General features: G+C 44.9%; 2 protein-coding genes and 1 non-coding gene across 3 annotated transcripts; 1 reads left to right on the top strand and 2 right to left on the bottom strand.

Moving 5' to 3' along the window:
* Positions 1 to 341: 341 nt before the first annotated feature.
* LOC123403722 (histone H4) lies at positions 342 to 901 on the bottom strand. The gene has a single exon (XM_045097635.1). It carries the CDS (start codon positions 842 to 844, stop codon positions 533 to 535), a length of 312 nt encoding a protein of 103 aa, XP_044953570.1. The 5' UTR covers positions 845 to 901; the 3' UTR covers positions 342 to 532.
* A 1,472-nt stretch (positions 902 to 2,373) lies between these two features.
* On the top strand, positions 2,374 to 2,446 carry TRNAA-AGC. Its single transcript has one exon. It is a non-coding gene; the product is annotated as a tRNA-Ala (tRNA).
* Positions 2,447 to 10,988: 8,542 nt separating this feature from the next.
* LOC123403576 (potassium transporter 19-like) lies at positions 10,989 to 14,205 on the bottom strand. The gene is made up of 5 exons (XM_045097499.1): positions 14,029 to 14,205; positions 13,566 to 13,713; positions 12,984 to 13,458; positions 12,859 to 12,909; positions 10,989 to 12,726 (listed from the first exon to the last, which is right to left on the bottom strand). Exons 2-5 carry the CDS (start codon positions 13,668 to 13,670, stop codon positions 11,147 to 11,149), a joined length of 2,211 nt encoding a protein of 736 aa, XP_044953434.1. The 5' UTR covers positions 13,671 to 13,713; positions 14,029 to 14,205; the 3' UTR covers positions 10,989 to 11,146.
* Positions 14,206 to 26,479: the final 12,274 nt, after the last annotated feature.

Here is a 26,479-nt window from a genome sequence, read left to right as displayed (position 1 = left end):
CAGAGTTTTAGAACACAGATGAGTATGAATGATGAAAAGACACTTAAATTTCAGAGAGCATTTCTGCATAATTGTGAATAACAGGAGGATCACTCCCAGCTCAATTTTCAAAATGACACTAAGTACAGCATTCCGACATCAAAAAGCAGTACTGGAAGTATTACAGAACAGAATCATGATATATCAAGGCATCGGAGATAGCATAACAGCAGCAGACTGCATCGCCTGTTTAGATAGAGAAAGGGGCACATTTCTTCAGCCTTCTGCTGAACTTGAGCAAGCACTTTCTGGGGTTGAGGCTGGCCTGCAAAGGAGCTGGTAGCACCAGCTGACAGTACAAATTCCATTGCATTCAGATTCATTCCTTGCAAGAAACAAGAATTCCATTACATTCAGATCCATCGACTTCCCGCTAACTACACAGACCGACGGAACAACAACGCACGCATACAAATTCAGAAAGGAAACCATAGCACCGGAACAGCAGCAGTCGCTAGCAAGGCCGACTCAAGAGGGCAGCGGCGGGCGCAGGTCAGCCGCCGAATCCGTAGAGGGTGCGGCCCTGGCGCTTGAGCGCGTAGACGACGTCCATGGCGGTGACGGTCTTGCGGCGGGCGTGCTCGGTGTAGGTGACGGCGTCGCGGATGACGTTCTCGAGAAAGATCTTGAGCACGCCGCGGGTCTCCTCGTAGATCAGTCCGGAGATGCGCTTCACGCCGCCACGGCGAGCCAGGCGGCGGATGGCCGGCTTGGTGATGCCCTGGATGTTGTCGCGCAGCACCTTCCGGTGGCGCTTGGCGCCGCCCTTGCCGAGGCCCTTCCCTCCCTTGCCGCGACCGGACATGGCTGACGGCTTCCTCCCTTGGAGCTGACTGAGATGGAGATGGTGGCGGCGGCTGCTGGTGGGGAGGAATGGAAGGGGAATTTAACAAGGGAGGAGTGTGCAGCCTGACGTTGGATCCGTGCGAGGTTTGGACGGTCAAAGATGGCGATCCGGGAGAGAGAGGCGTGGATCGGTGACGTGGCTCTGGAATTTCGTTGTCCGCTGAGGCGGGCGGGAGCTGAAGCAATTTTTCATAGGTGCCAGTATTGTTTAAATGCTTAACAAAACCGATGCGATCCTAGATAATCTAAGGTGTGTTTGCTTTGAGGATATACTGACACAGGATGGGTTGATTCCGTCCGCGGTCCATCATTCCAATGTTTAGTTGAGGATGGAACCGGAATCGGGTGATCCTTAGAAAAGGAATATTCCCTATATATGCTTCATCAAGTGATTCCACCAAATCAAAGGAATCACCTGGTTATTCTTCTCTTATTGATAGAAGAAAAAAGAAAACACCTCTGCTAATTGTTAAAATCAAAAATACAATGAAAATGTTGCTGGAATTTATATAATATTTTGATTAAAAAAAAAAAGAATAACCCCACAAGGTGAGTTGAGTCATATTCTTCTCATTTCATATCTTCAACCAAACACAAGAATGGAACGAACCCGTGACATTTTTTATCTTCAACCGAACACAAGAATGGAACCAACTCATTCCTTCAGAACGAGACCATGACATGCCATGACTTTTGGTTCTCAAACCAAACACACCTTAACAAGCGTTAAGAACAAGTACAAACGGTCATGCATACTATGTGATGCAGACATCACCAAATTGGTAATATCACTAAAATGACATTACAAACTAGTAACTGATGTTTTATTTCTAAACCACCCACCCTGTCTTAAGTCTAAAGCCCATGTCTTAGCTACACAATAAGCAATCCATATGGTGTTTAGAGGGTGTTTGGATTCAAGGGACTAAAACTAGTCTAACTAAAAATAGTCTCTTTAAGAGACTAAAGTTTCAAGCACCCCTGACTAAAGAGAGAGTAAAACTAGTCTTGACGTTAAAATTTTTTAGTCAGGGACACCCCTACTAAAATGTGGATTAGTCCTCTCTCTCCTCATTTAACTCATCTCTTTTAACACATGTGAGTTCTTGATTGGAGGGTTTGAAGGATAATAAATGCTCATTAACTTGATTTTAGTCTTTTTAATATTTCGATCCAAGCATGGGTGAGGCTAGCAAGTTTTAGTCACCCTACTTTTAGTCATGGGACTAAAACGTATCAAGCACCCTCTTAATCCATTTAGGATAGAGTCCCTTGCTTGACATACATCATGATTCAAATGATATTATTTTCGCGGTCCTGTTTATCAATTTCTGGAGAAAAACAATTCACGTAAAATTGCAGCACACAACAAGACGCTGTTGCGACTATCTAGAGAAGAACAACGCAAGAAAAAAACGAAGTTCCATGTTCAGGTATGTTAACAGCGTTCTTAGGATGACTAAACTTGCTACTGATTTCTGTCATCATGGGGATGTAGCTCAGATGGTAGAGCGCTCGCTTAGCATGCGAGAGGTATGGGGATCGATACCCCACTTCTCCAGTACTTGTTTTTTCCTTGGCAGTTCTGAGTATTGTAGTATGTTATTTTGATTTACTTGTTAAGCAGGTAAGCTTACCTTCTGCAAGCAGGTTGGGGCACTTGAACTCTTCTTAAACAAAATGTATCGCTTTCCTTTTTGCTGCCACTCCTCAAGTACAAGAGAGGACCCAGATTTTCTCTACAACACTTTGCTTAGATGTTGCCCAACTAGCTAGGTAAACCAGATGTTTCTCCTTTCCTATTCCATGAGCCCCTCATATGTCCATCATAACAAAAATGTATTTTAAATAATTTGATGAGCTAGGATCTTCGGAATTGGCCTCCTATGGAGTTCAATATTATTATACTGTAAAAAATATATCTCCACTTTGCTTTTGCAAACTCCAAATCTCCCCCAAACATGCGCAAATTCATTCTACACATAAAAGGAAAATCAAAAGCGTGCGCGCAATCTGTGTTGCAAACTAAGGCGGTGCAATGATAATCACATGGCAAGAGTAAAATGTCACCATCATGATTTTACTAACCATCCGTACAATAGAAAAAGAAAGAGAAAAATGATACATGGAGTCACAGTTACAACATTCCAGAAAGAAGGGAAAAACTCATCTATATGTTATGCCCTACACCAAATTTATCCGGTCAATCAATCCCACCAATGAAAAAAGGATTAAAGAAAGTTCCCCTATACCCAACCAAATTTATTTGGTCAATCAATCTCGGCAATGCAAAATATGGATTAAATACACTTTTCACTAGACTCAACCAAAAACCTACAGTGGCATCTACCTTCCTTCCAATAGCGATTGTTTTTTGTGTCAGAAATGTAAAATAGCTACCCGACTCGATGAAGCTCGACTTACCAAAAAATTACAAACAATATTTTAAAATATAAGATAATATCATGATTTTTTCATCAAACATACATAAGTGTGAATTATAAAATACTTGTAACCCATAAAAAAATTCGTGGGCTACACATGAAACAAATATGTGGATAGTTGGACCTATAATTTGCTATTGTGGATCGGCTTTTTTCGCATAAAAATGAAGGTATTATTTCATAAAATTAAATACTATTTAACAATGGAGTAGAATATGTGTGTGTGTGAATGCATTAAATATGCATTCAGTTTGAATTTTCCGTGAAAACCGTCGTTAACACTCGTCATGGGCTTTCCAATAATGTCCACACAGTTTTGGGCTCTTAGTTCTCACTCTCACGGCCTTCATTCATTCAGTGGTCGATCGCGTGTACTGCATCAACATCGAGCCTAGAGTGTATTAATGAAACAATTTTGGTCTTCACCCCAAAGGTAACAAATCCCAATGTTTTGGCCCAATTCAGACCTATCAGTCTTTGCAATGTGTTATACAAAATACCGTCAACAGTGGTTGCAAACAGTGAAGGTAATATTACCAGATTATTTCTAAAGAGCAATCAACATTTGTTCCATGAAGGCTAATTACAGACAAGATTATATGTGCTTATGAATGTTTACACTTCATAAAAAGGTCTAGATCTAAAGCAAATAGCTATTGCGCCTTGAAGCTCGACATGATGAATGCCTATGATAGGTTGCACTGGTCCTATTTGCGAGCGATTATGACAAAGCTAGGTTTTGCAGCTCAGTAGATTAACATAGTCATGTCCATGGTTACATATGTGTCTTTCTCAGTTTTGTTCAATGCGCGAGAAGCTCGAGTCCTTCAAACCAACCAGAGGAATCCGACAGGGAGACCCAATCCACTAGTGGGGACAGGGCCTATAGTCCCTGCCCGTAGTCCCGGCCTTGTTCCAAGCCGGGACTAAAGGTGCTCCACGTGGGCGTCTCGGAGGGCCCTCAGGGACAGGCCCTTTAGTCACGGGTCTTAACACGGACCGGTAACTTCTCGGGCGGTCAACCATCCTTTCACTGCTTCAGCCCGAGCACGCTTAACTTCCTGGTTCTATCGCCCCTAGTTGCCAAGTCTGCACTTGTTGTTCTCCTGACAATAGTAAGCTATCAATCCTAAACAACCTAGGGTTTGATGTCATGTCACATGATTTAATTTTTTGAATTCAAACAATTATTAAAATAAACAAAATAAGTAATAATAATAGTGAATTTCAATGAAAACAACCTAAAGATTTTAAATAAAATTATTTTTTCTTATTTTTGTGGAAAAAACTTCTTTTTCCCATAACTTTTTTTACATTTGGAATTTTGAGCATCTGAGAAAACTTTACCGGGCAAGCCCCTGTGAAATCGATTCCCAATTTTCTCTATTTTTTTTATATATTAAACTTTTTTTTGACGTCGTATGCAAAAGTTATGGTCGTTTTATATTTTTCCCTTTTTTGAAAAAACGGTCAAAATTCATATCTCAAAATTTGTATACCAACTAGGCACTAAAACCTAACTACATCTCAAAGGATTTTATTTTTTGAAGATTTTAGCATTTTTGTTTATTTTCTACAAAACTAAAAAAGACGGTCCAGGAAGGGTAGAGTTTGAAAATTTCAGAATCCCCCTTTAGCCAAGAGTCCAATCATACCCGTCGACTACATTTGCTAGCACCGTCCCCGCCAGAATCACAACTAAGGTTAACCAAGCCAGAGTTAACCCTTTCTAACTTTATTTGCTATGTTGAGCTAAATGACCCTGAAATTGAAAAGAACTATAATGAACTATGAAAATGTTGAAACTTGGCATGGTATCATCATTTCATCCACATAGCTTGTGCTAAAAAGTTGAAAGGGTTACGACAAAAACTGGATGCACTTCGTGTACAAACTAGACCATATCCTTCGATGTATCACGGTTTCGGGCGAAAACCCATCTGCTAGAAAGATATTTTATTTTTTTACTTATTTCAACTTCAGACATTTTATGCATTTTGTGCATTCAATATAAACCATTCAAAACCACATCCTAAATTTTGACCCTTTATAACTTCATTCGCTATTTTTCATGCATTTAATGATTTTTTGACCTGAATGACCTTGAAATTGAAAAGCCCGACAAATGAACTCTGAAAAGGTTGAAACTTGGCATCGTATCATCATTTCTCCCACATAGCATGTGCTAAAAAGTTGAGAGGGTTACGTCAAAAACTGGATGCACTTCGTGTACAAAATGAACAATCTCTTTCGAAGTATCAGGGTTTCGAACGAAAACTCATCTATTGCAAAGGGATTTCATTTTTTTGAACTTATTTGAACTCCATACTTTTTGTGTGTTGAAAATACACCATTGAAAGCCACATCATAAATTTTCAATATTTTCTGACTTCATTTGATATTTTTCATGCATTTACTTACTTTTTTGAGCTAATTGACCCTGAAATTGAAAAGCACTACAAATGAACTCTGAAAAGGTTGAAAGTTGGCATGGTATCATAGTTTCACCCACATGGCATGTGCTAAAAAGTTGAGAGAGTTACGATAAAAACTGGATGCACTTCGTGTACAAACTGGATCATCCTTCGAAGTATCAAGGTTTCAGACGAAAACCCATCTGCTACAAAGGCATTTTATTAAAATGATTTTAATTCCATACTTTTTATGCATTCAATATGCACCATACTATAAAATGTTAAAATCTACAGAAAGTACTAACTAAAAATAATAAAAAACAACAATTAAATGACTAAAACAACTATATAAGCAAAACAATATTGTTTTAATTAAATCCAAATTTAAATTATTCTAAAAATAACCAAATAAATCTTACTGTGATAACAATCTAACAGATGACTAGGAGAAAAATAATTAAATTAAAAACTATTTGTAAACTCATGTTATTCACAATTTGGGTTTGAAGCAAATTTGAACAAATTCAAATTTAAACCATTCAAATTTAAAAACTAATTGCACAAACAGAAACTAGACAAAAATTTGAATCTAATGCAAAAAGAATCACTAAAAAAATTAAATATCCTAAAAGATATAAGCAATTTAAAACAGAAACTACAAACAGAAATAAAATTTAAAAACAGGAAAAATTAAAAATACAAAACCCCTTTAGTCCTGGTTTGTGTCTCGAACCGGGACTAAAGGTCTTTAGTCCCGGTTCAAGACACGAACCAGGACTAAAGCCTCCAAACCCTTTAGTCCCGGTTCGAGACACGAACCGGGACTAAAGGTCCCTTTTGAACCGGAAATAATGACCGACCGGCGCCCTTGCCGTTCGAACCGGGACTAATCCTAACATTAGTCCCGGTTCGTAATGGAACCGGGACTAATGTGTAAATTGAGCTGGGACGTACCGAAGCCCCTTTTTCTACTAGCGATCTCTCCATACTTAAGTTGTGTTTGGTTGAGCTGCAAATTTTCAAAAAGCTGCTATGAGATGTGAGACATGAAAAAGCTAATGTTAACTTTCAGCATGTGAAAAAGCTGGAAGCTGTTTGGCTGAAACAACTGTGAAACCGTAGATTCGTGTGTGAATTGTGTGTAATGACCTTGAACAATGAGTCAATATTTTAATGTGCAACTTGATCTAAAACAGTGTTGAAAACATTGATAGGCAATATAATGACCACTTTGCAAAGGAAAATTGTGACAATTTAGATGATTCACCGCTAACACATACAAATTCAACAACATATCACATACAATACAATTGAGCCATATCGCATATCACATATAAACATATCACCTCAATACATCATCACGGCGGAGGGCGCACGACAATTCTATCAAAATTGCATCCACTTCCCATCAATACACAATAATATGGTAAACAATATGCATCGTCCATCAATTTTTTACCAAATTTACATCATCAATACACAATAATATGATAGATTCATCCTCTCTGTACTTGTCGGGATGGAGGGATGAGGTCGCGCGGCTAGGCGGCCTGAGCCTTCACCGGCGATAGGGCGCACGACGGACGAGGGCGGGGACCCTTGCTGATCTGATCGTCTAGCAGAGATGGTGAGGCGGGGAGGTGGAAGGAGGAGCTGCGTCGGCCAGTGGAGGAGGGAGGATGTCGCGATGAGGAGGCGGGCGTGGGAGGCGTCGCCAGCGGCAGGGCGTGCGGTGGTGAAGGGCAGTGGTTGGTCCCGTGGTCCACGCGATCTGGTGAGGCGGGGAGGTCCAACGAGGAGTGGAGGAAGGAGGAGTTGGCGATGGGGAGGCGTACACGGGAAGCGACGCCGGCGGGGACACGGTGGTGGAGGGCTGGTGGCGGTAAGGGCGGAGGCGCCAAACCCTAGGTGCCGCTCGGGGGGATTGGGGGTTGATGTTTCTTTTGTGTTATCGAGGGATGGTTAGCTGCTCGATGGTTCGCTCGGGACGGGAGGAATAGAATGATCCTTTTTTGACTTGCCAGTGGCAAAGGTGGGTAAATACCATGCAACGTTCACGGGATAGCTAAAAGTGCATCTCTGAAGTTGGGGGGGGGGAGTTGTAACTTCTACGGAATTTGCTTCTCCTTTTACCCCTTTGGTTAGCTTATAGTTTCTAAAAGCCCAAAGTTGGTTGTAAAAGTCCAACCAAACACAGAGCCTTATTCTTGATCGTAGTACACGGTCTTTCATGCCTCGTGAAATCCAGTTCTCAGTCATCACTAACGGGTATTAAGGTGGCCCCCACAGCTCCATCCATTAGCCACACTTTATTTGCCGATGACAGCATGCTGCTATTCAAGGCCAATATAGAGGGAGCAGTTGCACTGTCAAACCTACTGGATATTTATTGTGCAGCATCACGGCAGAGGATAAACCATGAGAAGTCTTCTATTTTCTTTAGCAAAGGGTGTACTCATAGTGTCAGAATTGAGCTAAAACAACTCTTTACATGTCCAAAATGAATCCGTGTCTTATCGTTACTTGGGTATGCCAACGGATGTTGGACACTCAAAGAATGGAACTTTTAAGTATTTGAGAGACAGATTATAGGAGAAGATCAAAGGGTGGATGGAAAAGTTGTGGTCTTCCGCGGGCAAAGAGGTGTTGATAAAATCTGTCGCACAAGCTAATCCTGTCTACTCCATGTCTTGTTTCAGATTTACGATGGGCTTATGCGACAATATTTCATCCATAATAAGGCAATTTTGGTGGGGCAGCAAGCGCATCAAGAGGAAATCAAGCTGGATGACGTGGGAAGTCATGACCATGCCAAAGCATATGGACGGCTTACGATTTCGTGACCTGGAGGTCTTCATTTAGCCTTACTGGCGTGGCAAGCCTCGCGAACAATGACGGATGTTTCTTCTCTCAGCAGCGAGATTCTCAAATGTGCCTATTTCCCGGGGAGTTCACTGCTTGAAATTGAGCTAGGTACGCATCCATCCCATATATGGAGGGTTATCCTAGATGGCAGGGCGTGCTGACGCAACGAATAATAATAAGAATTGAGGATGGAGAAACAACAGATATCTGGGCACATAATTGGATCTCGAGGGACATTTTTAAGTGGTCGATCACGTCCCTGGTGCAAGATCCACCTACAGAAGTAGCGTAGGTTATTGATGCATCCACAACTTCATGGAAGGAAGGATTACTATAAACTGTTTTTACACCATTTTATGTTGTGGAAATTCTCAAGATCCCTCTATGCACACATCGGGTGGAGGACTTCTGTGCTTGGCATGAGTAACCACGCGGTACTTTCAGTGTTAGATCTGCTTACCGAATGGTGGTGATGGCAAAAATGAATCGGGAGGCATGGATGCATGAGTCTCAGAGTTCCTCGTTCGCTCAACATGAAAGCAAACAGTGGAGCAGGATATGGCATATCAAAGTTCCATAAAAAAATCAGGATGTTTGTATGGAGGTTGGCTAGGCAATCCATGCCTACGGGGGAGCTCCTAAAACGTCGTCATATGTCGCCGGAGGACACATGTAACTTGTGTGGGGCGACGGACACTTGGAGGTACGCTCTTTTCACATGCCCGATGTCTAGTAGTTTTGGGGCTTTGGCACCCAAACACCTGGTACATACATTGCTTGAGCACCAGAAGGAGAGCCTGAAGGAGTGGCGTTTTGCGACACATGAAATGATGAGCAAGGAAGATTTTGCGAGGATGATCGTCACTGTGTGGGCTATTTGGAGTGCAAGACGAAAGGTCATCCATGAGGACATCTTTCAATCACTAGGTACTGTTAATGAGTTCATTACTAGGTACTTGGCGAAACTCCAATTGATTTCGGCAAATCCTCCAAAACTTGTGCTTATGAGGGCCCCAAGATCGACACAGTGACAGCCTCCCATGACGAACACCATGAAGGTAAACGTCGATGCGACCACTTCTACAAGGGGGGGGGGGGTGATATGGAGCGGTGGGGCGATATGCAGAGATGAAACCGGCAAGTTTCTCGGAGCCTCTTCACTTGTCTTTAGGTACATTGCTGATTCGCAAACTCTCGAAGCTCTGGCGGTAAGAGAGGCACTAGACCTCTAAGATGATTTGTATTTGCGTTGTATCCATGTGGCTTCAGATTGCAAGGATGTCATTGATGATATCCACAAGGAAAATGCGTCAAGCTAGGTTGCAATCATCTATGAAATACTAGATCACTCTTCGTATTGACTGTGAGGACACATTTAGTAATGTGGTCAAAGTAGCAACTATTTGTCTTGTGCTCTCTATTGTTGTTTCCAGGGGATGGACACTCAAACATCTAGACGTGTAGAATGCATTTCTTCATGGTGTTCTCGAAGAAGAGGTTTACATGAAGCAACCTCTTGGGTTTGAGGATAAAGATGCACCGTTCCATGTCTGCAAGCTTGATAAAGCCCTGTATGAATTAAAGCAAGCCCCTAGAGCATGGTACTCTCGGCTAAGTATGAAATTGCAAGCTCTTGGTTTTGTTCCATCAAAGTCTGACACATCACTGTTCATCTACAACAAGCATAGAACTACCATTTTTGTTCTCATATATGTTGATGATATCATTGTCACCAGCTCTTCTAGTGAAGCACTGCCAGCATTACTACATGATCTCAGGTCAGACTTTGCTCTCAAAGATTTAGGAGATTTGCACTATTTCCTAGGCATTGAAGTACAAAAAATTGATCATTGTATTCATTTATCCCAAGGAAAGTACGTGACACATCTTCTGAGTAAACGACAACTCATTGGACAAGAGCTAAACGTATCTTGAGGTATGCTAAGAATACAGTCAATATGGGTCTTACTATCAAGAGGTCATCCTTTGCTCGTGTCAGTGTCTTTTCTGATGCGGATTGGGCTGGTTGCTTGGATGATAGATGGTTCACACGGGGATTTGCCATCTTTCATGGACCTAACCTTATTTCATGGTGTGCAAAGAAACACGATACTATTTTTAGGTCTAGCATTGAGGCTGGGTATAAAGCATTGGAAAAAGCTACAGCTGAAAGTGAGTGATTCCTAATTAGCTCATGCCACATATTTTTAGCTTAGAGACTCAATGTGCAGTGTGGCGTCAGTTTTAAAGTCTTAGAGACGGTCTTTAGAGGCAGTAAAACACCACATTGTGGATGCCCTAATAGCACTGCGCTAGTGAGTGATTCCTAATTAGCTCATGCCACATCAGCATTAGGCAACCCATAAGTTTTCTCGACAAATTGGTGTACATGATCATCCGGGCAATGCAAAATCCAGAGGTTTAGTACACTACTAATCCATTTGCTAGAATTTCGTCGTCATCAACAACAAGTTGTGCAGAAGAGAAACACCTATCGAGGTGCAGCACCAGAAACACAGAAGGATGATTGATGTATCTCTATATCTCATAGGTGATCCCGACCTTGAGCAGCTGATCCTTGGGAATGGCGAGCGCCTTGTGGCTCTCGCGGAGGTTCTTCCTCAGGAAGGTGTAGACGTAGTTCACCACGATCCTCTTCAACACCGACGACCCCGGCGCAGCCACCACGTCCGCCTCGCCCGTCAGGTACACCACCCCGCGCTCCAGCTCCGCGTCGACGAACCGCTTCTCCTCCTCCGCGGCCGCCGCCCGCGCCCCCCGCAGCTGCAGAGCGCCGTCGTCGTTGTCGTCGTCGAAGAAGGCGGCCTCCTCATGGACGAACAGCTTGAGGCCATCGAGGAGAGCAGCGGAGAACTCCTTGGCGGCCTCGATCTGGTCGGTGTAGCCGTAGCGCGCCACGCAGCGGAACATGCGGTGGTCGGCGGGGCCGACCCTCCGGAAGATGAATCGCTCGGGCGCCGGCACTCGCGGGATGGGGAGGTTCTTGATGGACATGAAGACGAAGACGGCGTGCACGGACGGCATCTTGTCGACGAGGCGCGGGAACACGGGAGGGATGCCCTGGACGATCTCCGAGTAGAGCAGGCCGACGCCGGGCACCCGGCGCACGTCGCGGCGGCCCAGGAGCGCCGCGAGCTCGGCGGCCGGCACGACGTGGTCGAGCTCGTACCAGTAGCGGCGGACGTGGACGTAGTGCCAGGTGGCCATGAGCGCCATGAGCACCAGCGAGAAGCAGAATGGCAGGTACCCGCCCTCGGCGAACTTGGAGAGGATGGAGGAGAGGTAGAGCAGCTCCGTGAGGCTGAAGACGACGTAGAAGGCGGCGATGAATGCGACGTTGGTCTTCCAGACGAGCAGCATGACGACGGTCATGAGGTGGGTGGTGATGGAGAAGACCATGACGACGCAGATCCCGTAGGCGTTGCCGATGTTGGCGGTGGTCTGGAAGGCGAGGGTGACGACGATGCTGGCAACGCCGATGAGGAAGTTGATCTCCGGGATGTACACCTGCCCTGCGTACTTGTTGGAGGTGTGCACCACCTCCACCCTCGGGAAGCAGCCGAGGGAGAGCGCCTTGGAGAGGATGGCGAAGGCGCCGGACAGCATGGCCTGGCTGGCGATGATGGCCGCCATGATGGCCACGATGAAGGTCGGCCAGAACATGGCCGCCGGGATGGATTTGTAGAAGGTGTCGCCGACGTCTTGCGGGAACTTGTGCAGGTAGGACGCCTGGCCCATGTAGCATAGCGCGACGGAGGGGAAGATGATGCAGCTGAAGCTCAGCTGAATGGCCCTTATGTTGAAGTGGCCAAGATCAGCAAACATGGCCTCGGTGCCTGTGGTGCAGAGGACGACGCCCCCGAGAGAGAGCCACGCCTGCTTGCCGTTCCGTCGGAAGTAGTCCACCATGTACCTTGGGTTGAGGGCCCTGAGGACGGTGGCGTCGTGTGCGGCGAGGTTGTACGCCCCGATGCCGGCGATGAGGACGAACCATACCGAGATGATGGGCGCGAAGGAGTAGCCCACCTTGTCCGTGCCGAAGCGCTGCACCGAGAAGAGCAGGAACAGGATGGCCACAGAGATCCACACCACCTGCGCTGTTTTTACGTAAAACAAACCACATTCAGAATCAATCACATTCAGAAGTTCCCTGGCTGTAGATCAACAAGCTAAAATCTCTTGACAATTAATCAGATTCAGAAGTTTCCTGGCTGAATATTTGTACGTACATTGGGTCAAGTGAGGGGCCTTCTCCCTGATCCCGCTCACCGCAGAGAGCACTGCAACAACACGGCCATCAAACATCAGATCAATCTATATAAGCTTAGTATAAATGCTCAATATACGTTCGTACCGGAGATGGCGGGTGTGAGGGTGCCGTCGCCCATGACCATGGAGGTGCCGAGGATGGTGATGGTGAAGAGCGCGATCTTGGCGGCGTTGCTGGACTCGAGCATCTTCTTCACCCACTGCGCCCTCCTGGCCTGCGAGCTGGGCTCATGGGCGGTCGTGTAGTTGGAGACGGCGGCGTCCTCGGCCTGGTGGTTGGGGATCATCCTGATCTTGGCGTAGCGCGAGATGAGCGAGTAGAGCGCGAAGGTGCCGCCGTCGCCGTTGTCGTTGGCGTAGAGCACGATGAAGACGTACTTGACCATGGGCAGCAGGAGGAGGGTGTAGAGGACGAGGGAGAGCACGCCGAGGAGGTCGTCCGGGTGCCGGATGCCGTCCGGGAAGGTGCTCGAGATGGTGTAGAGCGGCGACGTCCCGATGTCGCCGTACACCACCCCCACGCTCTGGAACGCCAGCAGCACCGTGTGCCGCCAGCTTGCCTGCATGCATGCATCCATGCAGATAGTCAGACACACATAGCACACAGCACAGCAGCCGGATAAATAAAAAGTCAGCAAGGTGATGAATGATTTGATCGATCGCTGACCCCGGAGCCGTGGCGCCTGTCGCCGGCGACCTTCTCCGCGTCACCGTAGAGCGAGTCGTGCCGCGCCAGCTGTGTGTCCGCGCCATCGGCGGCTTCCGCTGACATGATCTCGCCTCGCCTTCAACCAGCACCACAACTACCTGCCAAACTGCCGAAACATGAAGGGTTTAGTGTGGTGGCGGATCTGATCAGTTTCGAAGAATTCACGAGAGCATGAAGGCACGAAGGAGTTTTAATTAGGCTGATGATCTAGCACAGATCCTCCTGGATACAGGGGGGATTATTGGGGTGGTCAAAACTCAAGACTCAAAACACTAGGCAAACCGGAATTCGCAAGGGCGATTTCGTATGAACCAGAGCCACCGCACGGACAAAATCGTGGGAAATCCAGAGAAAACGAATGGCAAGGAGAAGGACATGGAAGGAGTGAATAGGGGTAGATCATGACATAGAGATATCATACCGGACGGGGCAGGGGACGAAGAGATTATCCGAAGCAGACGCGACGGCGACGAGGTTGATCTTCCTGACGCCCTAACGGCGGCGCCGGCGAGAGAGAAGTAGACGAATCCCTTGCCTGCCGCGCCTCTGCCGGCTCTCTTATATATACAGGCAGAGTCTGAAGAAGGCGTTGCCGTGCCACTTGCCAGAGAGGAGGAGGAGGAGGAGGAGAAACAGAATTGCAGAAGCAGGGTGGCAGACTCCAGGCAGGCTCAGCTGCCTGCCCCTCTACGTACAGCTCCGGCGCATTTACTCGCTGTCAATGCAAAGGATTTCTCCACCCGATTTGCTCCGCGCTTGCCCTTCTTGGCCTTCCCGCGTTCGTTTCTTTCCGTTTTGTGCAGGCAGGATCACGTTCGAGCGTTGCTTTCTTTCCGTTTTGGACGGATGGATTTGGACGCGGTGCACTGGACTGGAGCTCCTCTTCAGCCACAAGGAACCCCAACATCCCAAACCAGGCATTTGATGGGTTTTTGTGACAAAGATTCTTAATTAAAGCAGCACCCTATTTCTATTACTGATGGGTCCCACAGTTCTGTGAAAATAGTCACTAATTATGTTCTACCATTAAAAAGGAGTTGGGATGGTACGTCCTCCAACTATCCCTCCCCTCGATTCGCCATTCTCGCATCCTGCAATAACTCAATCAATCAAATCAAACAAAATCTTATCAAACCCTCATCGAATCAAAACTTTCCTTCTATTCTCCTACCCATGCCCAAAAAATCAAATCTTGTCAAAACATTACTCCCTACAATTCATATTACTACTCGTCTTAGATTTGTCTAGATACAAATGTATCTAAACACTGGAGTAATTAAATCAAAAGAAATCTTAACTTTCTTGACTTCCCCTACAAATACCCAAATCAAATCAAATCTTATCAAAATCTAGAATATTATGGACGTAAGATCTATGGCACACATAATTAGTGTTGACCCATTAGAATATGCATGTCCATGTTGCAACACAACGGACAATTACCTAGTTATATACACTTTTGGACTCTCCTTGTAGAGTTTTTCTTTCATGTTGACAATAAGAAGACTTTATTCCTCACATGATTGTCGTATGGTTTACAATGATATGAGAAATAAAGTCGGGGATGATGATGGTTTTACCGTTTATAGTTATATGATAAATAAAGTCATGGATTGAAGGTTGTCAAAAGCTTGAAGATCTAATGCTAAAAGAGTTTTTTCTATGCATTCGGCAACTTTATCGCCAAACTTAGTTGGTAAGAGATTTCATGCAAAGTCCAAACTTAGTTGCTTAGTCTTCATGATAGTCGTTGCGTCCAGTCCAACTTATGCATCGTGTTGGATCACAACATCAACGACAAAGGAGTAGTATGACTACAAAACCAGACTAACTGTGGGATAGAAAAGATGTACGTGTGTGAGATGAGCACAAACAGCAGGAATTTGACCTACGAGCGTTGCTGTCTGTAACCATCAATGACTGCCCTGTTCTTACTAACCTTTCAGGAGAGACAAACAAGGGATACCACACATACACGCACTGTTTAGATGATATCGAGAGTATATATTTGGATAAATGTAAGAAGAATGTGCACCTGGGACATCGTCGATTTCTTCCGATCAAGCATCTCTTAAGAAAAGAAGACAAGCATTTCAAAGGTAAGGCAGATCACCGGAAGAAGCCTGGCTACCGTACTGGTGATCGTATACTTCATATGGTCAAGGATTTAAAAGTAATCTTTGGAAAGGGTCCTCGCGGACAATGTGTTTCGAATGACGCTGACGGACACGCACCCATGTGGAAGAAAAAAAAAATATATATATATTGGGATCTACCTTATTGGACATACCTAGAGGTCCGCTCTGCAATCGACGTGATGCACGGGACGAAGAATGTTTGTGTGAACCTGCTAAGCTCTTGGGCGTGTATGGGAAGACAAAAGATACAGCAGAGGCACGAGAGGACTAGCAACGTATGCACGAAAAAGAGGACATGTATCTAAAGCAGTATGAAGGTCCTCCCAGCTACAATCTTACCAAAAAAGAGAAGGAAATCTTCTTTCAATGCCTGCTCAGTATGAAGGTCCCGTCTGGCTACTCGTCGAATATAAAGGGAATATTAAATATGCCAGAGAGAAAAATTCAGAACCTAAAGTCTCATGACTGCCACGTGATTATGATGCAATTGCTTCCGGTTGCATTGAGGGGGCTTCTACGGGAAAACGTCCGATCATCCATTGTGAAGCTCTGTGCATTCCTCGATGCAATCTCTTAGAAGGTAACTGATCTAGAAATCCTACCAAGGTTACATAATGATTTGGTGCAATGTCTTGTTAGTTTCGAGTTGGTGTTCCCACCATCCGTCTTCAATATCATGACGCACCTCCTAGTTCACCTAGTCGAAGAGATTGTCATTCTGGGCCCTGTGTTTCTATACAATATGTTTCCCTTTGAGAGGTTCATGGGAGTCTTAAAGAAATATGTTCATAACCATGCTAGGCCAGAAGGAAGCATCTCCTAGGGCCATGAAATAGAGGAGGACATTGAGTTTTGTGTTGACTTTATTCCTGATCTTAAGCCGATTGGTGTTCCTGAATCACGGCATGAGTGCAGACTAGGTGGAAAAGGCACGCTAGGAAAGGATTGAGTAATATGTAGGGACGGGCATTCTTGGGCGCAAGCACACTACACAGCTCTAAAAAATTCCACCTTGGTGGCTTTGTATCTCGAGGAACACATGGATATTGTACGCTCCAAGAACAGGAGCAGTCTCATCCCTGGATCAAACGTACACACATGGCGTCATCCGACGGTTGGTTGCAAACATGTCTCATGCATGACGGCGATGTTGGAGATGAGTTGTACTTGATGGCCAAGTCACCATCTTCGACTATATTGACTTTCAAAGGGTACAAGATAAATGGGAATACATTTTACACGATAGCCCAAGATAAAAAGAGCACCAACCAAAACAGTGGTGCTAGCTTTGAAGCAGCAAACACCAATAGGCCAAATGACACATATTATGGTTACATAGAGGAGATATGGAAACTTGACTATGGAAAAATTTGAAGGTCCCTTTGTTTCGGTGCAAATGGGTCAATCTGAAAGGAGGCGGGGTAAAGGAAGACCCGCGATACAGAATGACAATAGCGGATCTCAATAATCTTGGGCATACAAACGAACCATTCGTCCTAGCCACTAATGTGGCGCAGGTTTTCTATGTGAAGGACATGTCTACCAAGCCGAGAAAAAGAAAAGATAAGGAAGCGAATACATCATACGATGAACCAAAGCGCCACATAGTTTTTTCAGAGGAAGAGACATCGTGGAACTGGAGGACAAGACAAACATGTCAGAAGATTGTGAAAAGTATCATGAAATTCTTCCCTTCACACTGAAGACTGACCCAAGCATCTGATACGTCCCAAACGTAAAGATTTACTATCACTAAAGGGATAGTTAGAAATAACTATACCAAGCTACTCTCACCGTACTCTGGTGACACCAACTCTTATAATATTACGTAGAACCTTCAGCGAATATCCTCAAGACGGACACCAAGACTGGTCAACAATATGATGCTCAACTGTTACCATACTCAGACGAGTTCTTCCATCATTAACATCATACTTACGGTTGACCACCTACTGAGGTCTGGACGGGCTGTCCAACACCGTGGACACGGCTATTCGAATAGGTGATATGTCTCCATCGTATCTACTTTTCCAAACTCTCTTGCCCTTGTTTTGGACTCTAATTTGCATGATTTGAAAGGAGCTAACCCGGACTAACGTTGTTTTCAGTAGAATTGCCATGGTGTTGTTTTTGTGCAGAAATAAAAGTTCGGAATGACCTGGAAACTTACGAGGATTTTTGTGGAATATATAAAAAATACTGGCGCAAGAATTACCCGAAGACACGGAGCCAGGGGCCCACGAGCCCAGGAGGCGCACCCCCTAGGGCGCGCCTGGCAGGCTCGTGGGGCCCACGTGGCCCCGCAGCCTCCAACTCCAACTCTATATAGTCTCTCTCGCCTAGGAAAAATTAGGGGAGAAGAGTTCATCGCGTTTCACGATATGGAGCCGCCGCCACCTCCTGTTCTTCCTCGGGAGGGCAGATATGGAGTTCGTTCTGGGCTCCGGTGAGGGGAAACCGACGCCGTCGTGATCATCAACCATCCTCCATCGCCAATTCCATGATGCTCTTCATCGTTCGTGAGTAATCTCATCGTAGGCTTGCTGGACGGTGATGGGTTGGATGAGATCTATCATGTAATTGAGTTAGTTTTGATGGGGTTTGATCCCTAGTATCCACTATGTTTTAAGATTGATGTTGCTACTACTTTGCTAGGCTTAATGCTTGTCACTAGGGCCCGAGTGCCATGATCTCAGATCTGAACCTATTATGTTTTCATCAATATATGTGCCTTCTTGATCCTATCTTGCAAGTTGTAGTCACCTACTATGTGTTATGACCCGGCAACCCCGGAGTGACAATAGCCGGAACCACTCCCGGAGATGACCATAGTATGAGGAGTTCATGTATTCACTATGTGCTAATGCTTTGTTCCAGTTCTCTATTAAGAGGAGACCTTAATATCCCTTAGTTTCCATTAGGACCCCGCTGCCATGAGACGGATAGACAAAAGTGTTGGGGAACATCGCATGGGAAACAAAAAATTTCCTACGCGCACGGAGACCTATCATGGTGATGTCCATCTACGAGAGGGGATTTCCGATCTACGTACCCTTGTAGATCGCACAGCAGAAGCGTTAAGAAACGCGGTTGATATAGTGGAACGTCCCCACGTCCCTCGATCCGCCCCGCGAACCGTCCCACGAACCGTCCCGCGATCAGTCCCACGATCCGCTCCGATCTAGTGCCGAACGGACGGCACCTCCGCGTTCAGCACACGTACAGCTCGACGATGATCTCGGCCTTCTTGATCCAGCAAGAGAGACGGAGAGGTAGATGAGTTCTCCGGCAGCGTGACGGCGCTCCAGAGGTTGGTGGTGATCTAATCTCAGCAGGGCTCCACCCGAGCTCCGCAGAAACGCGATCTAGAGGTAAAACCGTGGAGGTATGTGGTTGGGCTGCCGTGGCAAAAGTTGTCTCAAATCAGCCCTAAAACCCCACTATATATAGGAGGGAGGGAGGGGAGGAGGCAGCCTCAAAACCTAAAGGTTTGGCCGAAATTGGAGGTGGAGGAGTCCTACTCCAATCCTACTTGGAGTAGGATTCCACCTTCCCACTTGGAAACTCTTTCCACCTTGTGTTTTTTCCTTCTCAAACCTTATGGGCCTTAGTGGGAACTTATTCCAGCCCACCAGGGGCTGGTTTATCTCTTCCCATAGCCCATGAGACCCCTTGGGGCGTGACACCCCTCCTGATGGTCCCCGGCACCCCTCCCGGCACTCCCAGTACACTACCGATGAGCCCGAAACTTTTCCGGTAATGCACGAAAACCTTCCGGTAACCAAATGAGGTCATCCTATATATCAATATTTGTTTCCGGACCATTCCGGAAACCCTCGTGACGTCCGTGATCTCATCCGGGACTCTGAACAACATTCGGTAACCAACCATACAACTCAAATACACATAAAACAACGTCGAACCTTAAGTGTGCAGACCCTGCGGGCTCGAGAACTATGTAGACATGACCCGAGTGACTCCTCGATCAATATCCAATAGCGGGACCTGGATGCCCATATTGGATCCTACATATTCTACGAAGATCTTATCGTTTGAACCTGAGTGCCAAGGATTCATATAATCCCGTATGTCATTCCCTTTGTCCTTCGGTATGTTACTTGCCCGAGATTCGATCGTCAGTATCCGCATACCTATTTCAATCTCGTTTATCGGCAAGTCTCTTTACTCGTTCCGTAATACAAGATCCCGCAACTTACACTAAGTCACAATGCTTGCAAGGCTTGTGTGTGATGTTGTATTACCGAGTGGGCCCCGAGATACCTCTCCGTCACACGGAGTGACAAATCCCAGTCTCGATCCATACTAACTCAACGAACACCTTGAGAGATACCTGTAGAGCATCTTTATAGTCACCCAGTTACGTTGCGACGTTTGATACACACAAAGCATTCCTCCGGTGTCAGTGAGTTATATGATCTCATGGTCATAGGAACAAATACTTGACACGCAGAAAACAGTAGCAACAAAATGACACGATCAACATGCTACGTCTATTAGTTTGGGTCTAGTCCATCACATGATTCTCCTAATGATGTGATCCCGTTATCAAGTAACAACACTTGCCTATGGCCAGGAAACCTTGGCCATCTTTGATCAAAGAGCTAGTCAACTAGAGGCTTACTAGGGACAGTGTTTTTTCTATGTATCCACACAAGTATTGTGTTTCCAATCAATACAATTATAGCATGGATAATAAATGATTATCATGAACAAAGAAATATAATAATAACTAATTTATTATTGCCTCTAGGGCATATTTCCAACAGTCTCCCACTTGCACTAGAGTCAATAATCTAGTTCACATCACCATGTGATTCCAACGAATCCAACACCCATATATTTATGGGGTCTGATCACGTCTTGCTCGTGAAAGAGGTTTTAGTCAACGGTTCTGAAACTTTCAGGTCCGTGTGTTCTTTCCAAATCTTTATGTCATCTTATAGATGCTGCTACTATGTGCTATTCGGAAACACTCCAAATATCTACTCTACTATACGAATCCGTTTCACTGCTCATAGTTATTCGGATTAGTGTCAAAGCTTGCACCGACGTAACCCTTTACGACGAACTCTTTAATCACCTCCATAATCGAGAAAATTCCCTAGTCCATCAGTTACTAAGGATAAATTTTGACCGCTGCTAGTGATTCAATCATGGATCACTCTCTGTACCTCTCAACAGACTTTGAGTTAAGGCACTCATCAGGTGCGGTACCCAGCATGGCATACTTCAGATTCTACGGCCAAGGCATAGAAGACGACCTTCGTCTATTCTCTTTATTCTGCCGGGGTCGGGTTTTGAGTCTTACTCAAATTCACACCTTACAACGCAACCAAGAACTCCTTCTTTGCTGATTTATTTGAACTCCTTCAAAAACTTGTCAAGGCATGCATCTTGTTGAAACTTCCATTAAGCGCTTTCGATCTATCTCCATAGATCTTTGACGCTCAACGTTCAAGTAGCGCAATCCAGGTATTCCTTTGAAAACTCCTTTCAAACAACCTTGTACGCTTTACAGAAATTCTACATTACTTCTGATCCACAATATGTCAATCACATATACTTATCAGAAATTCTATAGTGCTCCCACTCACTTCTTTGGAAATACAAGTTTCTCATAAACCTTGTACAAACCCAAAATCCTTGATCATCTCATCAAAGTGTATATTCCAACTCCGAGATGCTTGCACCAGTCCATTTAAGGATCGCTGGAGCTTGCATACTTGCTAGTATCTTTAGGATCGACAAAACCTCATGGTTGTATCTCATACAATGTTTGCTCAAGGAAACCGTCGAGGAAACAATGTTTTGACATCCTACATGCAATATTTCACAAATAATGCATCAACTACTAACATAATTCTAACAGACTTTTAGCATCGCTACGAGTGAGAAAGTCTCATCATAGTCAACTGTTTGATCTTGTCGGAAACATCTTTGCGACAAGTCGAGCTTTTCTTAATAGTGACTTATCACCATCATCGTCTGTCTTCCTTTTAAAGATCCATCGTTACTCAATAGTCCTATGACCATAAAGTAGTTCTTCCAAAGTCTACACTTTGTTTTCATACATGGATCCTCTCTCGGATTTCATGGCCTCCAGCCATTTGTCGGAATCCGGGCCCACCATTGCTTTCTTCATAACTCGTAGGTTCACTGTTGCTCAACAACATGACCTCCAAGACAGGGTTACCGTACCACTCTGTAGTAGTACGCGACCTTGTCAACCTACGAGGTTTGTAGTAACTTGATCTGATGCTCGATGATCACCATCATCAGCTTTCACTTCAATTGGTGTAGGCGCCACAGGAACAACTTCCTGCGCCCTGCTACACACTGGTTGAAGTGATGGTTCAATAACCTCATCAAGTTCTACCACCCTCCCACTCAATTCTTTCGAGAGAAACCTTTCCTCGAGAAGGGATCCGTTTCTAGAAACAAACACTTTGCTTTCGGATCTGAGATAGGAGATGTACCCAACTGTTTTGGATATCCTATGAAGATGCATTTATCCGCTTTGGGTTCAAGCTTATCAGACTGAAACTTTTTCACATAAGTGTCGAAACCCCAAACTTTCAAGAAACGACAGTTTAGATTTCTCTAAACCTCAGTCTATATTGTGTCATCTCAACGGAAATACGTGGTGCCCTATTTAAAGTGAATGCGGTTGTCTCTAATGCTTAACCCATAAACGATAGTGGTAATTCGATAAGAGACATCATAGCATGCACCATACCAAATAGTGTGTGGCTTTGACATTCAGACACATCATCACACTATGATGTTCTAGGTGGCATGAACTCCGAAACAATTTCCACATTGTCTTAACTGCGTACCAAAACTCGTAACTCAGATATTCATTTCTATGATCATATCGTAGACAATTTATCCTCTTGTTACGACGAACTTCACTCCGAAACAGAATTGAACTTTTCAATATTTCAGACTTGTGATTCATTAAGTAAATACTGTTGTATCTACTCAAATCGTCATTGAAGTGAGAACATAATGATATCCACTGCGTGCCTCAGCACCCATTGGACTGCATACATCAAAATGTATCAATTCCAACAACTTACTATCTTGTTTCATCTCAATGAAAACAAGGCCTTGCTCATGTGGTATGATTTGCATGTCACTAGTGATTCAAAATCAAGTAAGTATAAAGATCCATCAGCATGGAGCCTCTTCATGCAATTTATACCAACATGACTCAAGTGGCAGTGCCACAAGTAAGTGGTACTATCATCATTACCTCGTATCTTTTGGCACCAATATCATGAACATGTGTAACACTACGATCGAAATTCAATAAACCATTGAAGGTGATTATTCAAGCAAATAGAGTAACCATTATTCTCTTTAAATGAATAATCGTATTGCAATAAACACGATCCAATCATGTCCATGCTTAACGCAAGCACCAAATGACAATTATTTAGGTTTAACACCAATCCCGATGGTAGATGGAGTGTGCGACGTTTGATCATATCAACCTTGGAAACACTTCCAACACGTATCGTCACCTCACCTTTAGCTAGTCTCCGTTTATGTCGTAGCTTTTATTTCGTGTTACTAATCACTTAGCAACCGAACCGGTATCCAATACCCTCGTGCTACTAGGAGTACTAGTAAAGTACACATCAACATCATGTATATCAAATATACTTCTTTCGACTTTTGCCAGCCTTCTTATCTACCAAGTATCTAGAGTTTCTCCGCCTCAGTGACTGTTCCCCTCATTACAGAAGCACTTAGTCTCAGGTTTGGGTTTAATCTTGGGTCTCTTCATTAGTGCAGCAACTGTTTTGCCGTTTCACGAAGTATCCCTTCTAGCCCTTGCCTTTCTTGAAACTTAGTGGTTTTACTAACCATCAACCGTTGATGCTCCTTCTTGATTTCTACTTTCGCAGTGTCAAACATCGTGAATCGCTCAAGGATCATTGTATCTATCCTTGATAGTTCATCACGAAGCTCTCACAGCTTGGTGGCAGTGACTTTGGAGAACCATCACTATCTTATCTGGAAGATCAACTCCCACTTGATTCAAGCGAATGTCGTACTGAGATAATCTGAGCACACGCTCAACGATTGAGCTTTTCTCCTTTACTTCGTGGACAAAGAATCTTGTCGGAGGTCTCATACCTCTTAACAAGGGCACAAGCATGAAATCACAATTTCATCTCTTTAGAACATCTCTTATGTTCCGTGACGTTTCAAAACGTCTTCGGCGCCTTGCTTCTAAGCCATTAAGTATTTTGTACTGAACTATCATGTCGTCATCAGAAACGTGTATGTCGGATGTTCACAACATCTACAGACGACGCTCGAGGTGCAGCACACCGAGTGGTGCATTAAGGACATAAGCCTTCTGCGCAGCAACGAGGACAATCCTCGGTTTTACAAACTCAGTCTGCAAAGTTTGCTACTATCAACTTTCAACTAAATTTTCTCTAGGAACATATAAAAACAGTAGAGCTATAGCGCAAGCTACATCGTAATTCGCAAAGACCATTAGACTATGTTCATGACAATTAGTTCAATTAATCATATTACTTAAGAACTCCCACTCAAAAAGTACATCTCTCTAGTCATTTGAGTGGTACATGATCCAAATCCACTATCTCAAGTCCGATCATCACGTGAGTCGAGAATAGTTTTAGTGGTAGGCATCTCTATGCTAATCATATCAACTATACGATTCATGCTCGACCTTTCGGTCTCATGTGTTCCGAGGCCATGTCTGCACATGCTAGGCTCGTCAAGCTTAACCCGAGTGTTCCGCGTGTGCAACTGTTTTGCACCCGTTGTTTGTGAACGTTGAGTCTATCACACCCGATCATCACGTGGTGTCTCGAAACGAAGAACTGTCGCAACGGTGCACAGTCGGGGAGAACACAATTTCGTCTTGAAATTTTAGTGAGAGATCACCTCATAATGCTACCGTCGTTCTAAGCAAGATAAGGTGCATAAAGGATTAACATCACATGCAATTCATAAGTGACATGATATGGCCATCATCATGTGCTTCTTGATCTCCATCACCAAAGCACCGGCACGACCTTCTTGTCACCGGCGTCACACCATGATCTCCATCATCATGATCTCCATCAACGTGTCGTCATCGGGGTTGTCGTGCTACTCATGCTATTACTACTAAAGCTACGTCCTACCAATATAGTAAACGCATCTGCAAGCACAAACGTTAGTTTAAAGACAACCCTATGGCTCCTGCCGGTTGCCGTACCATCGACGTGCAAGTCGATATTAACTATTACAACATGATCATCTCATACATCCAATATATCACATCACATCGTTGGCCATATCATATCACAAGCATACCCTGCAAAAACAAGTTTGACGTCCTCTAATTGTTGTTGCATGTTTTACGTGGTGACCATGGGTATCTAGTAGGATCGCATCTTACTTACGCAAAAACCACAATGGAGATGTATGAATTGCTATTTAACCTCATCCAAGGACCTCCTCGGTCAAATCCGATTCAACTAAAGTTGGAGAAACCGACACTCGCTGGTCATCTTTGAGCAACGGAGTTACTCGTAGCGATGAAACCAGTCTCTCATAAGCGTACGAGTAATGTCGGTCCAAGCCGCTTCAATCCAACAATACCGCGGAATCAAGAAAAGACTAAGGAGGGCAGCAAGACGCACATCACCGCCCACAAAAACTTTTGTGTTCTACTCGAGATTACATCTATGCATGAACCTAGCTCATGATGCCACTGTTGGGGAACATCGCATGCGAAACAAAAAATTTCCTACGCGCACGGAGACCTATCATGGTGATGTCCATCTACGAGAGGGGATTTCCGATCTACGTACCCTTGTAGATCGCACAGCAGAAGCGTTAAGAAACGCGGTTGATGTAGTGGAACGTCCTCACGTCCCTCGATCCGCCCCGCGAACCGTCCCACGAACCGTCCCGCGATCCGTCCCACGATCTAGTGCTGAACGGACGGCACCTCCGCGTTCAGCACACGTACAGCTCGACGATGATCTCGGCCTTCTTGATCCAGCAAGAGAGACGGAGAGGTAGATGAGTTCTCCGGCAGCGTGACGGCGCTCCAGAGGTTGGTGGTGATCTAATCTCAGCAGGGCTCCGTCCGAGCTCCGGAGAAACGCGATCTAGAGGTAAAACCGTGGAGGTATGTGGTCGGGCTGCCGTGGAAAAAGTTGTCTCAAATCAGCCCTAAAACCCCACTATATATAGGAGGGAGGGAGGGGAGGAGGCAGCCTCAAAACCTAAAGGTTTGGTCAAAATTGGAGGTGGAGGAGTCCTACTCCAATCCTACTTGGAGTAGTATTCCACCTTCCCACTTGGAAACTCTTTCCACCTTGTGTTTTTTCCTTCTCAAACCTTATGGGCCTTAGTGGGAACTTATTCCAGCCCACCAGGGGCTGGTTTATCCCTTCCCATAGCCCATGAGACCCCTTGGGGCGTGACACCCCTCCTGATGGTCCCCGGCACCCCTCCCGGCACTCCTAGTACACTACCGATGAGCCCGAAACTTTTCCGGTAATGCACGAAAACCTTCCGGTAACCAAATGAGGTCATCCTATATATCAATCTTCGTTTCCGGACCATTCCGGAAACCCTCGTGACGTCCGTGATCTCATCCGGGACTCCGAACAACATTCAGTAACCAACCATATAACTCAAATACGCATAAAACAACGTCGAACCTTAAGT

This window comes from Hordeum vulgare, chromosome 6H, assembly GCF_904849725.1.
Source record: "Hordeum vulgare subsp. vulgare chromosome 6H, MorexV3_pseudomolecules_assembly, whole genome shotgun sequence".
NCBI classification, from domain to species: Eukaryota; Viridiplantae; Streptophyta; class Magnoliopsida; order Poales; family Poaceae; genus Hordeum; species Hordeum vulgare.
Note: the sequence above shows the minus strand (reverse complement) of the source record. Positions and strands in the feature narration are given on the sequence as shown.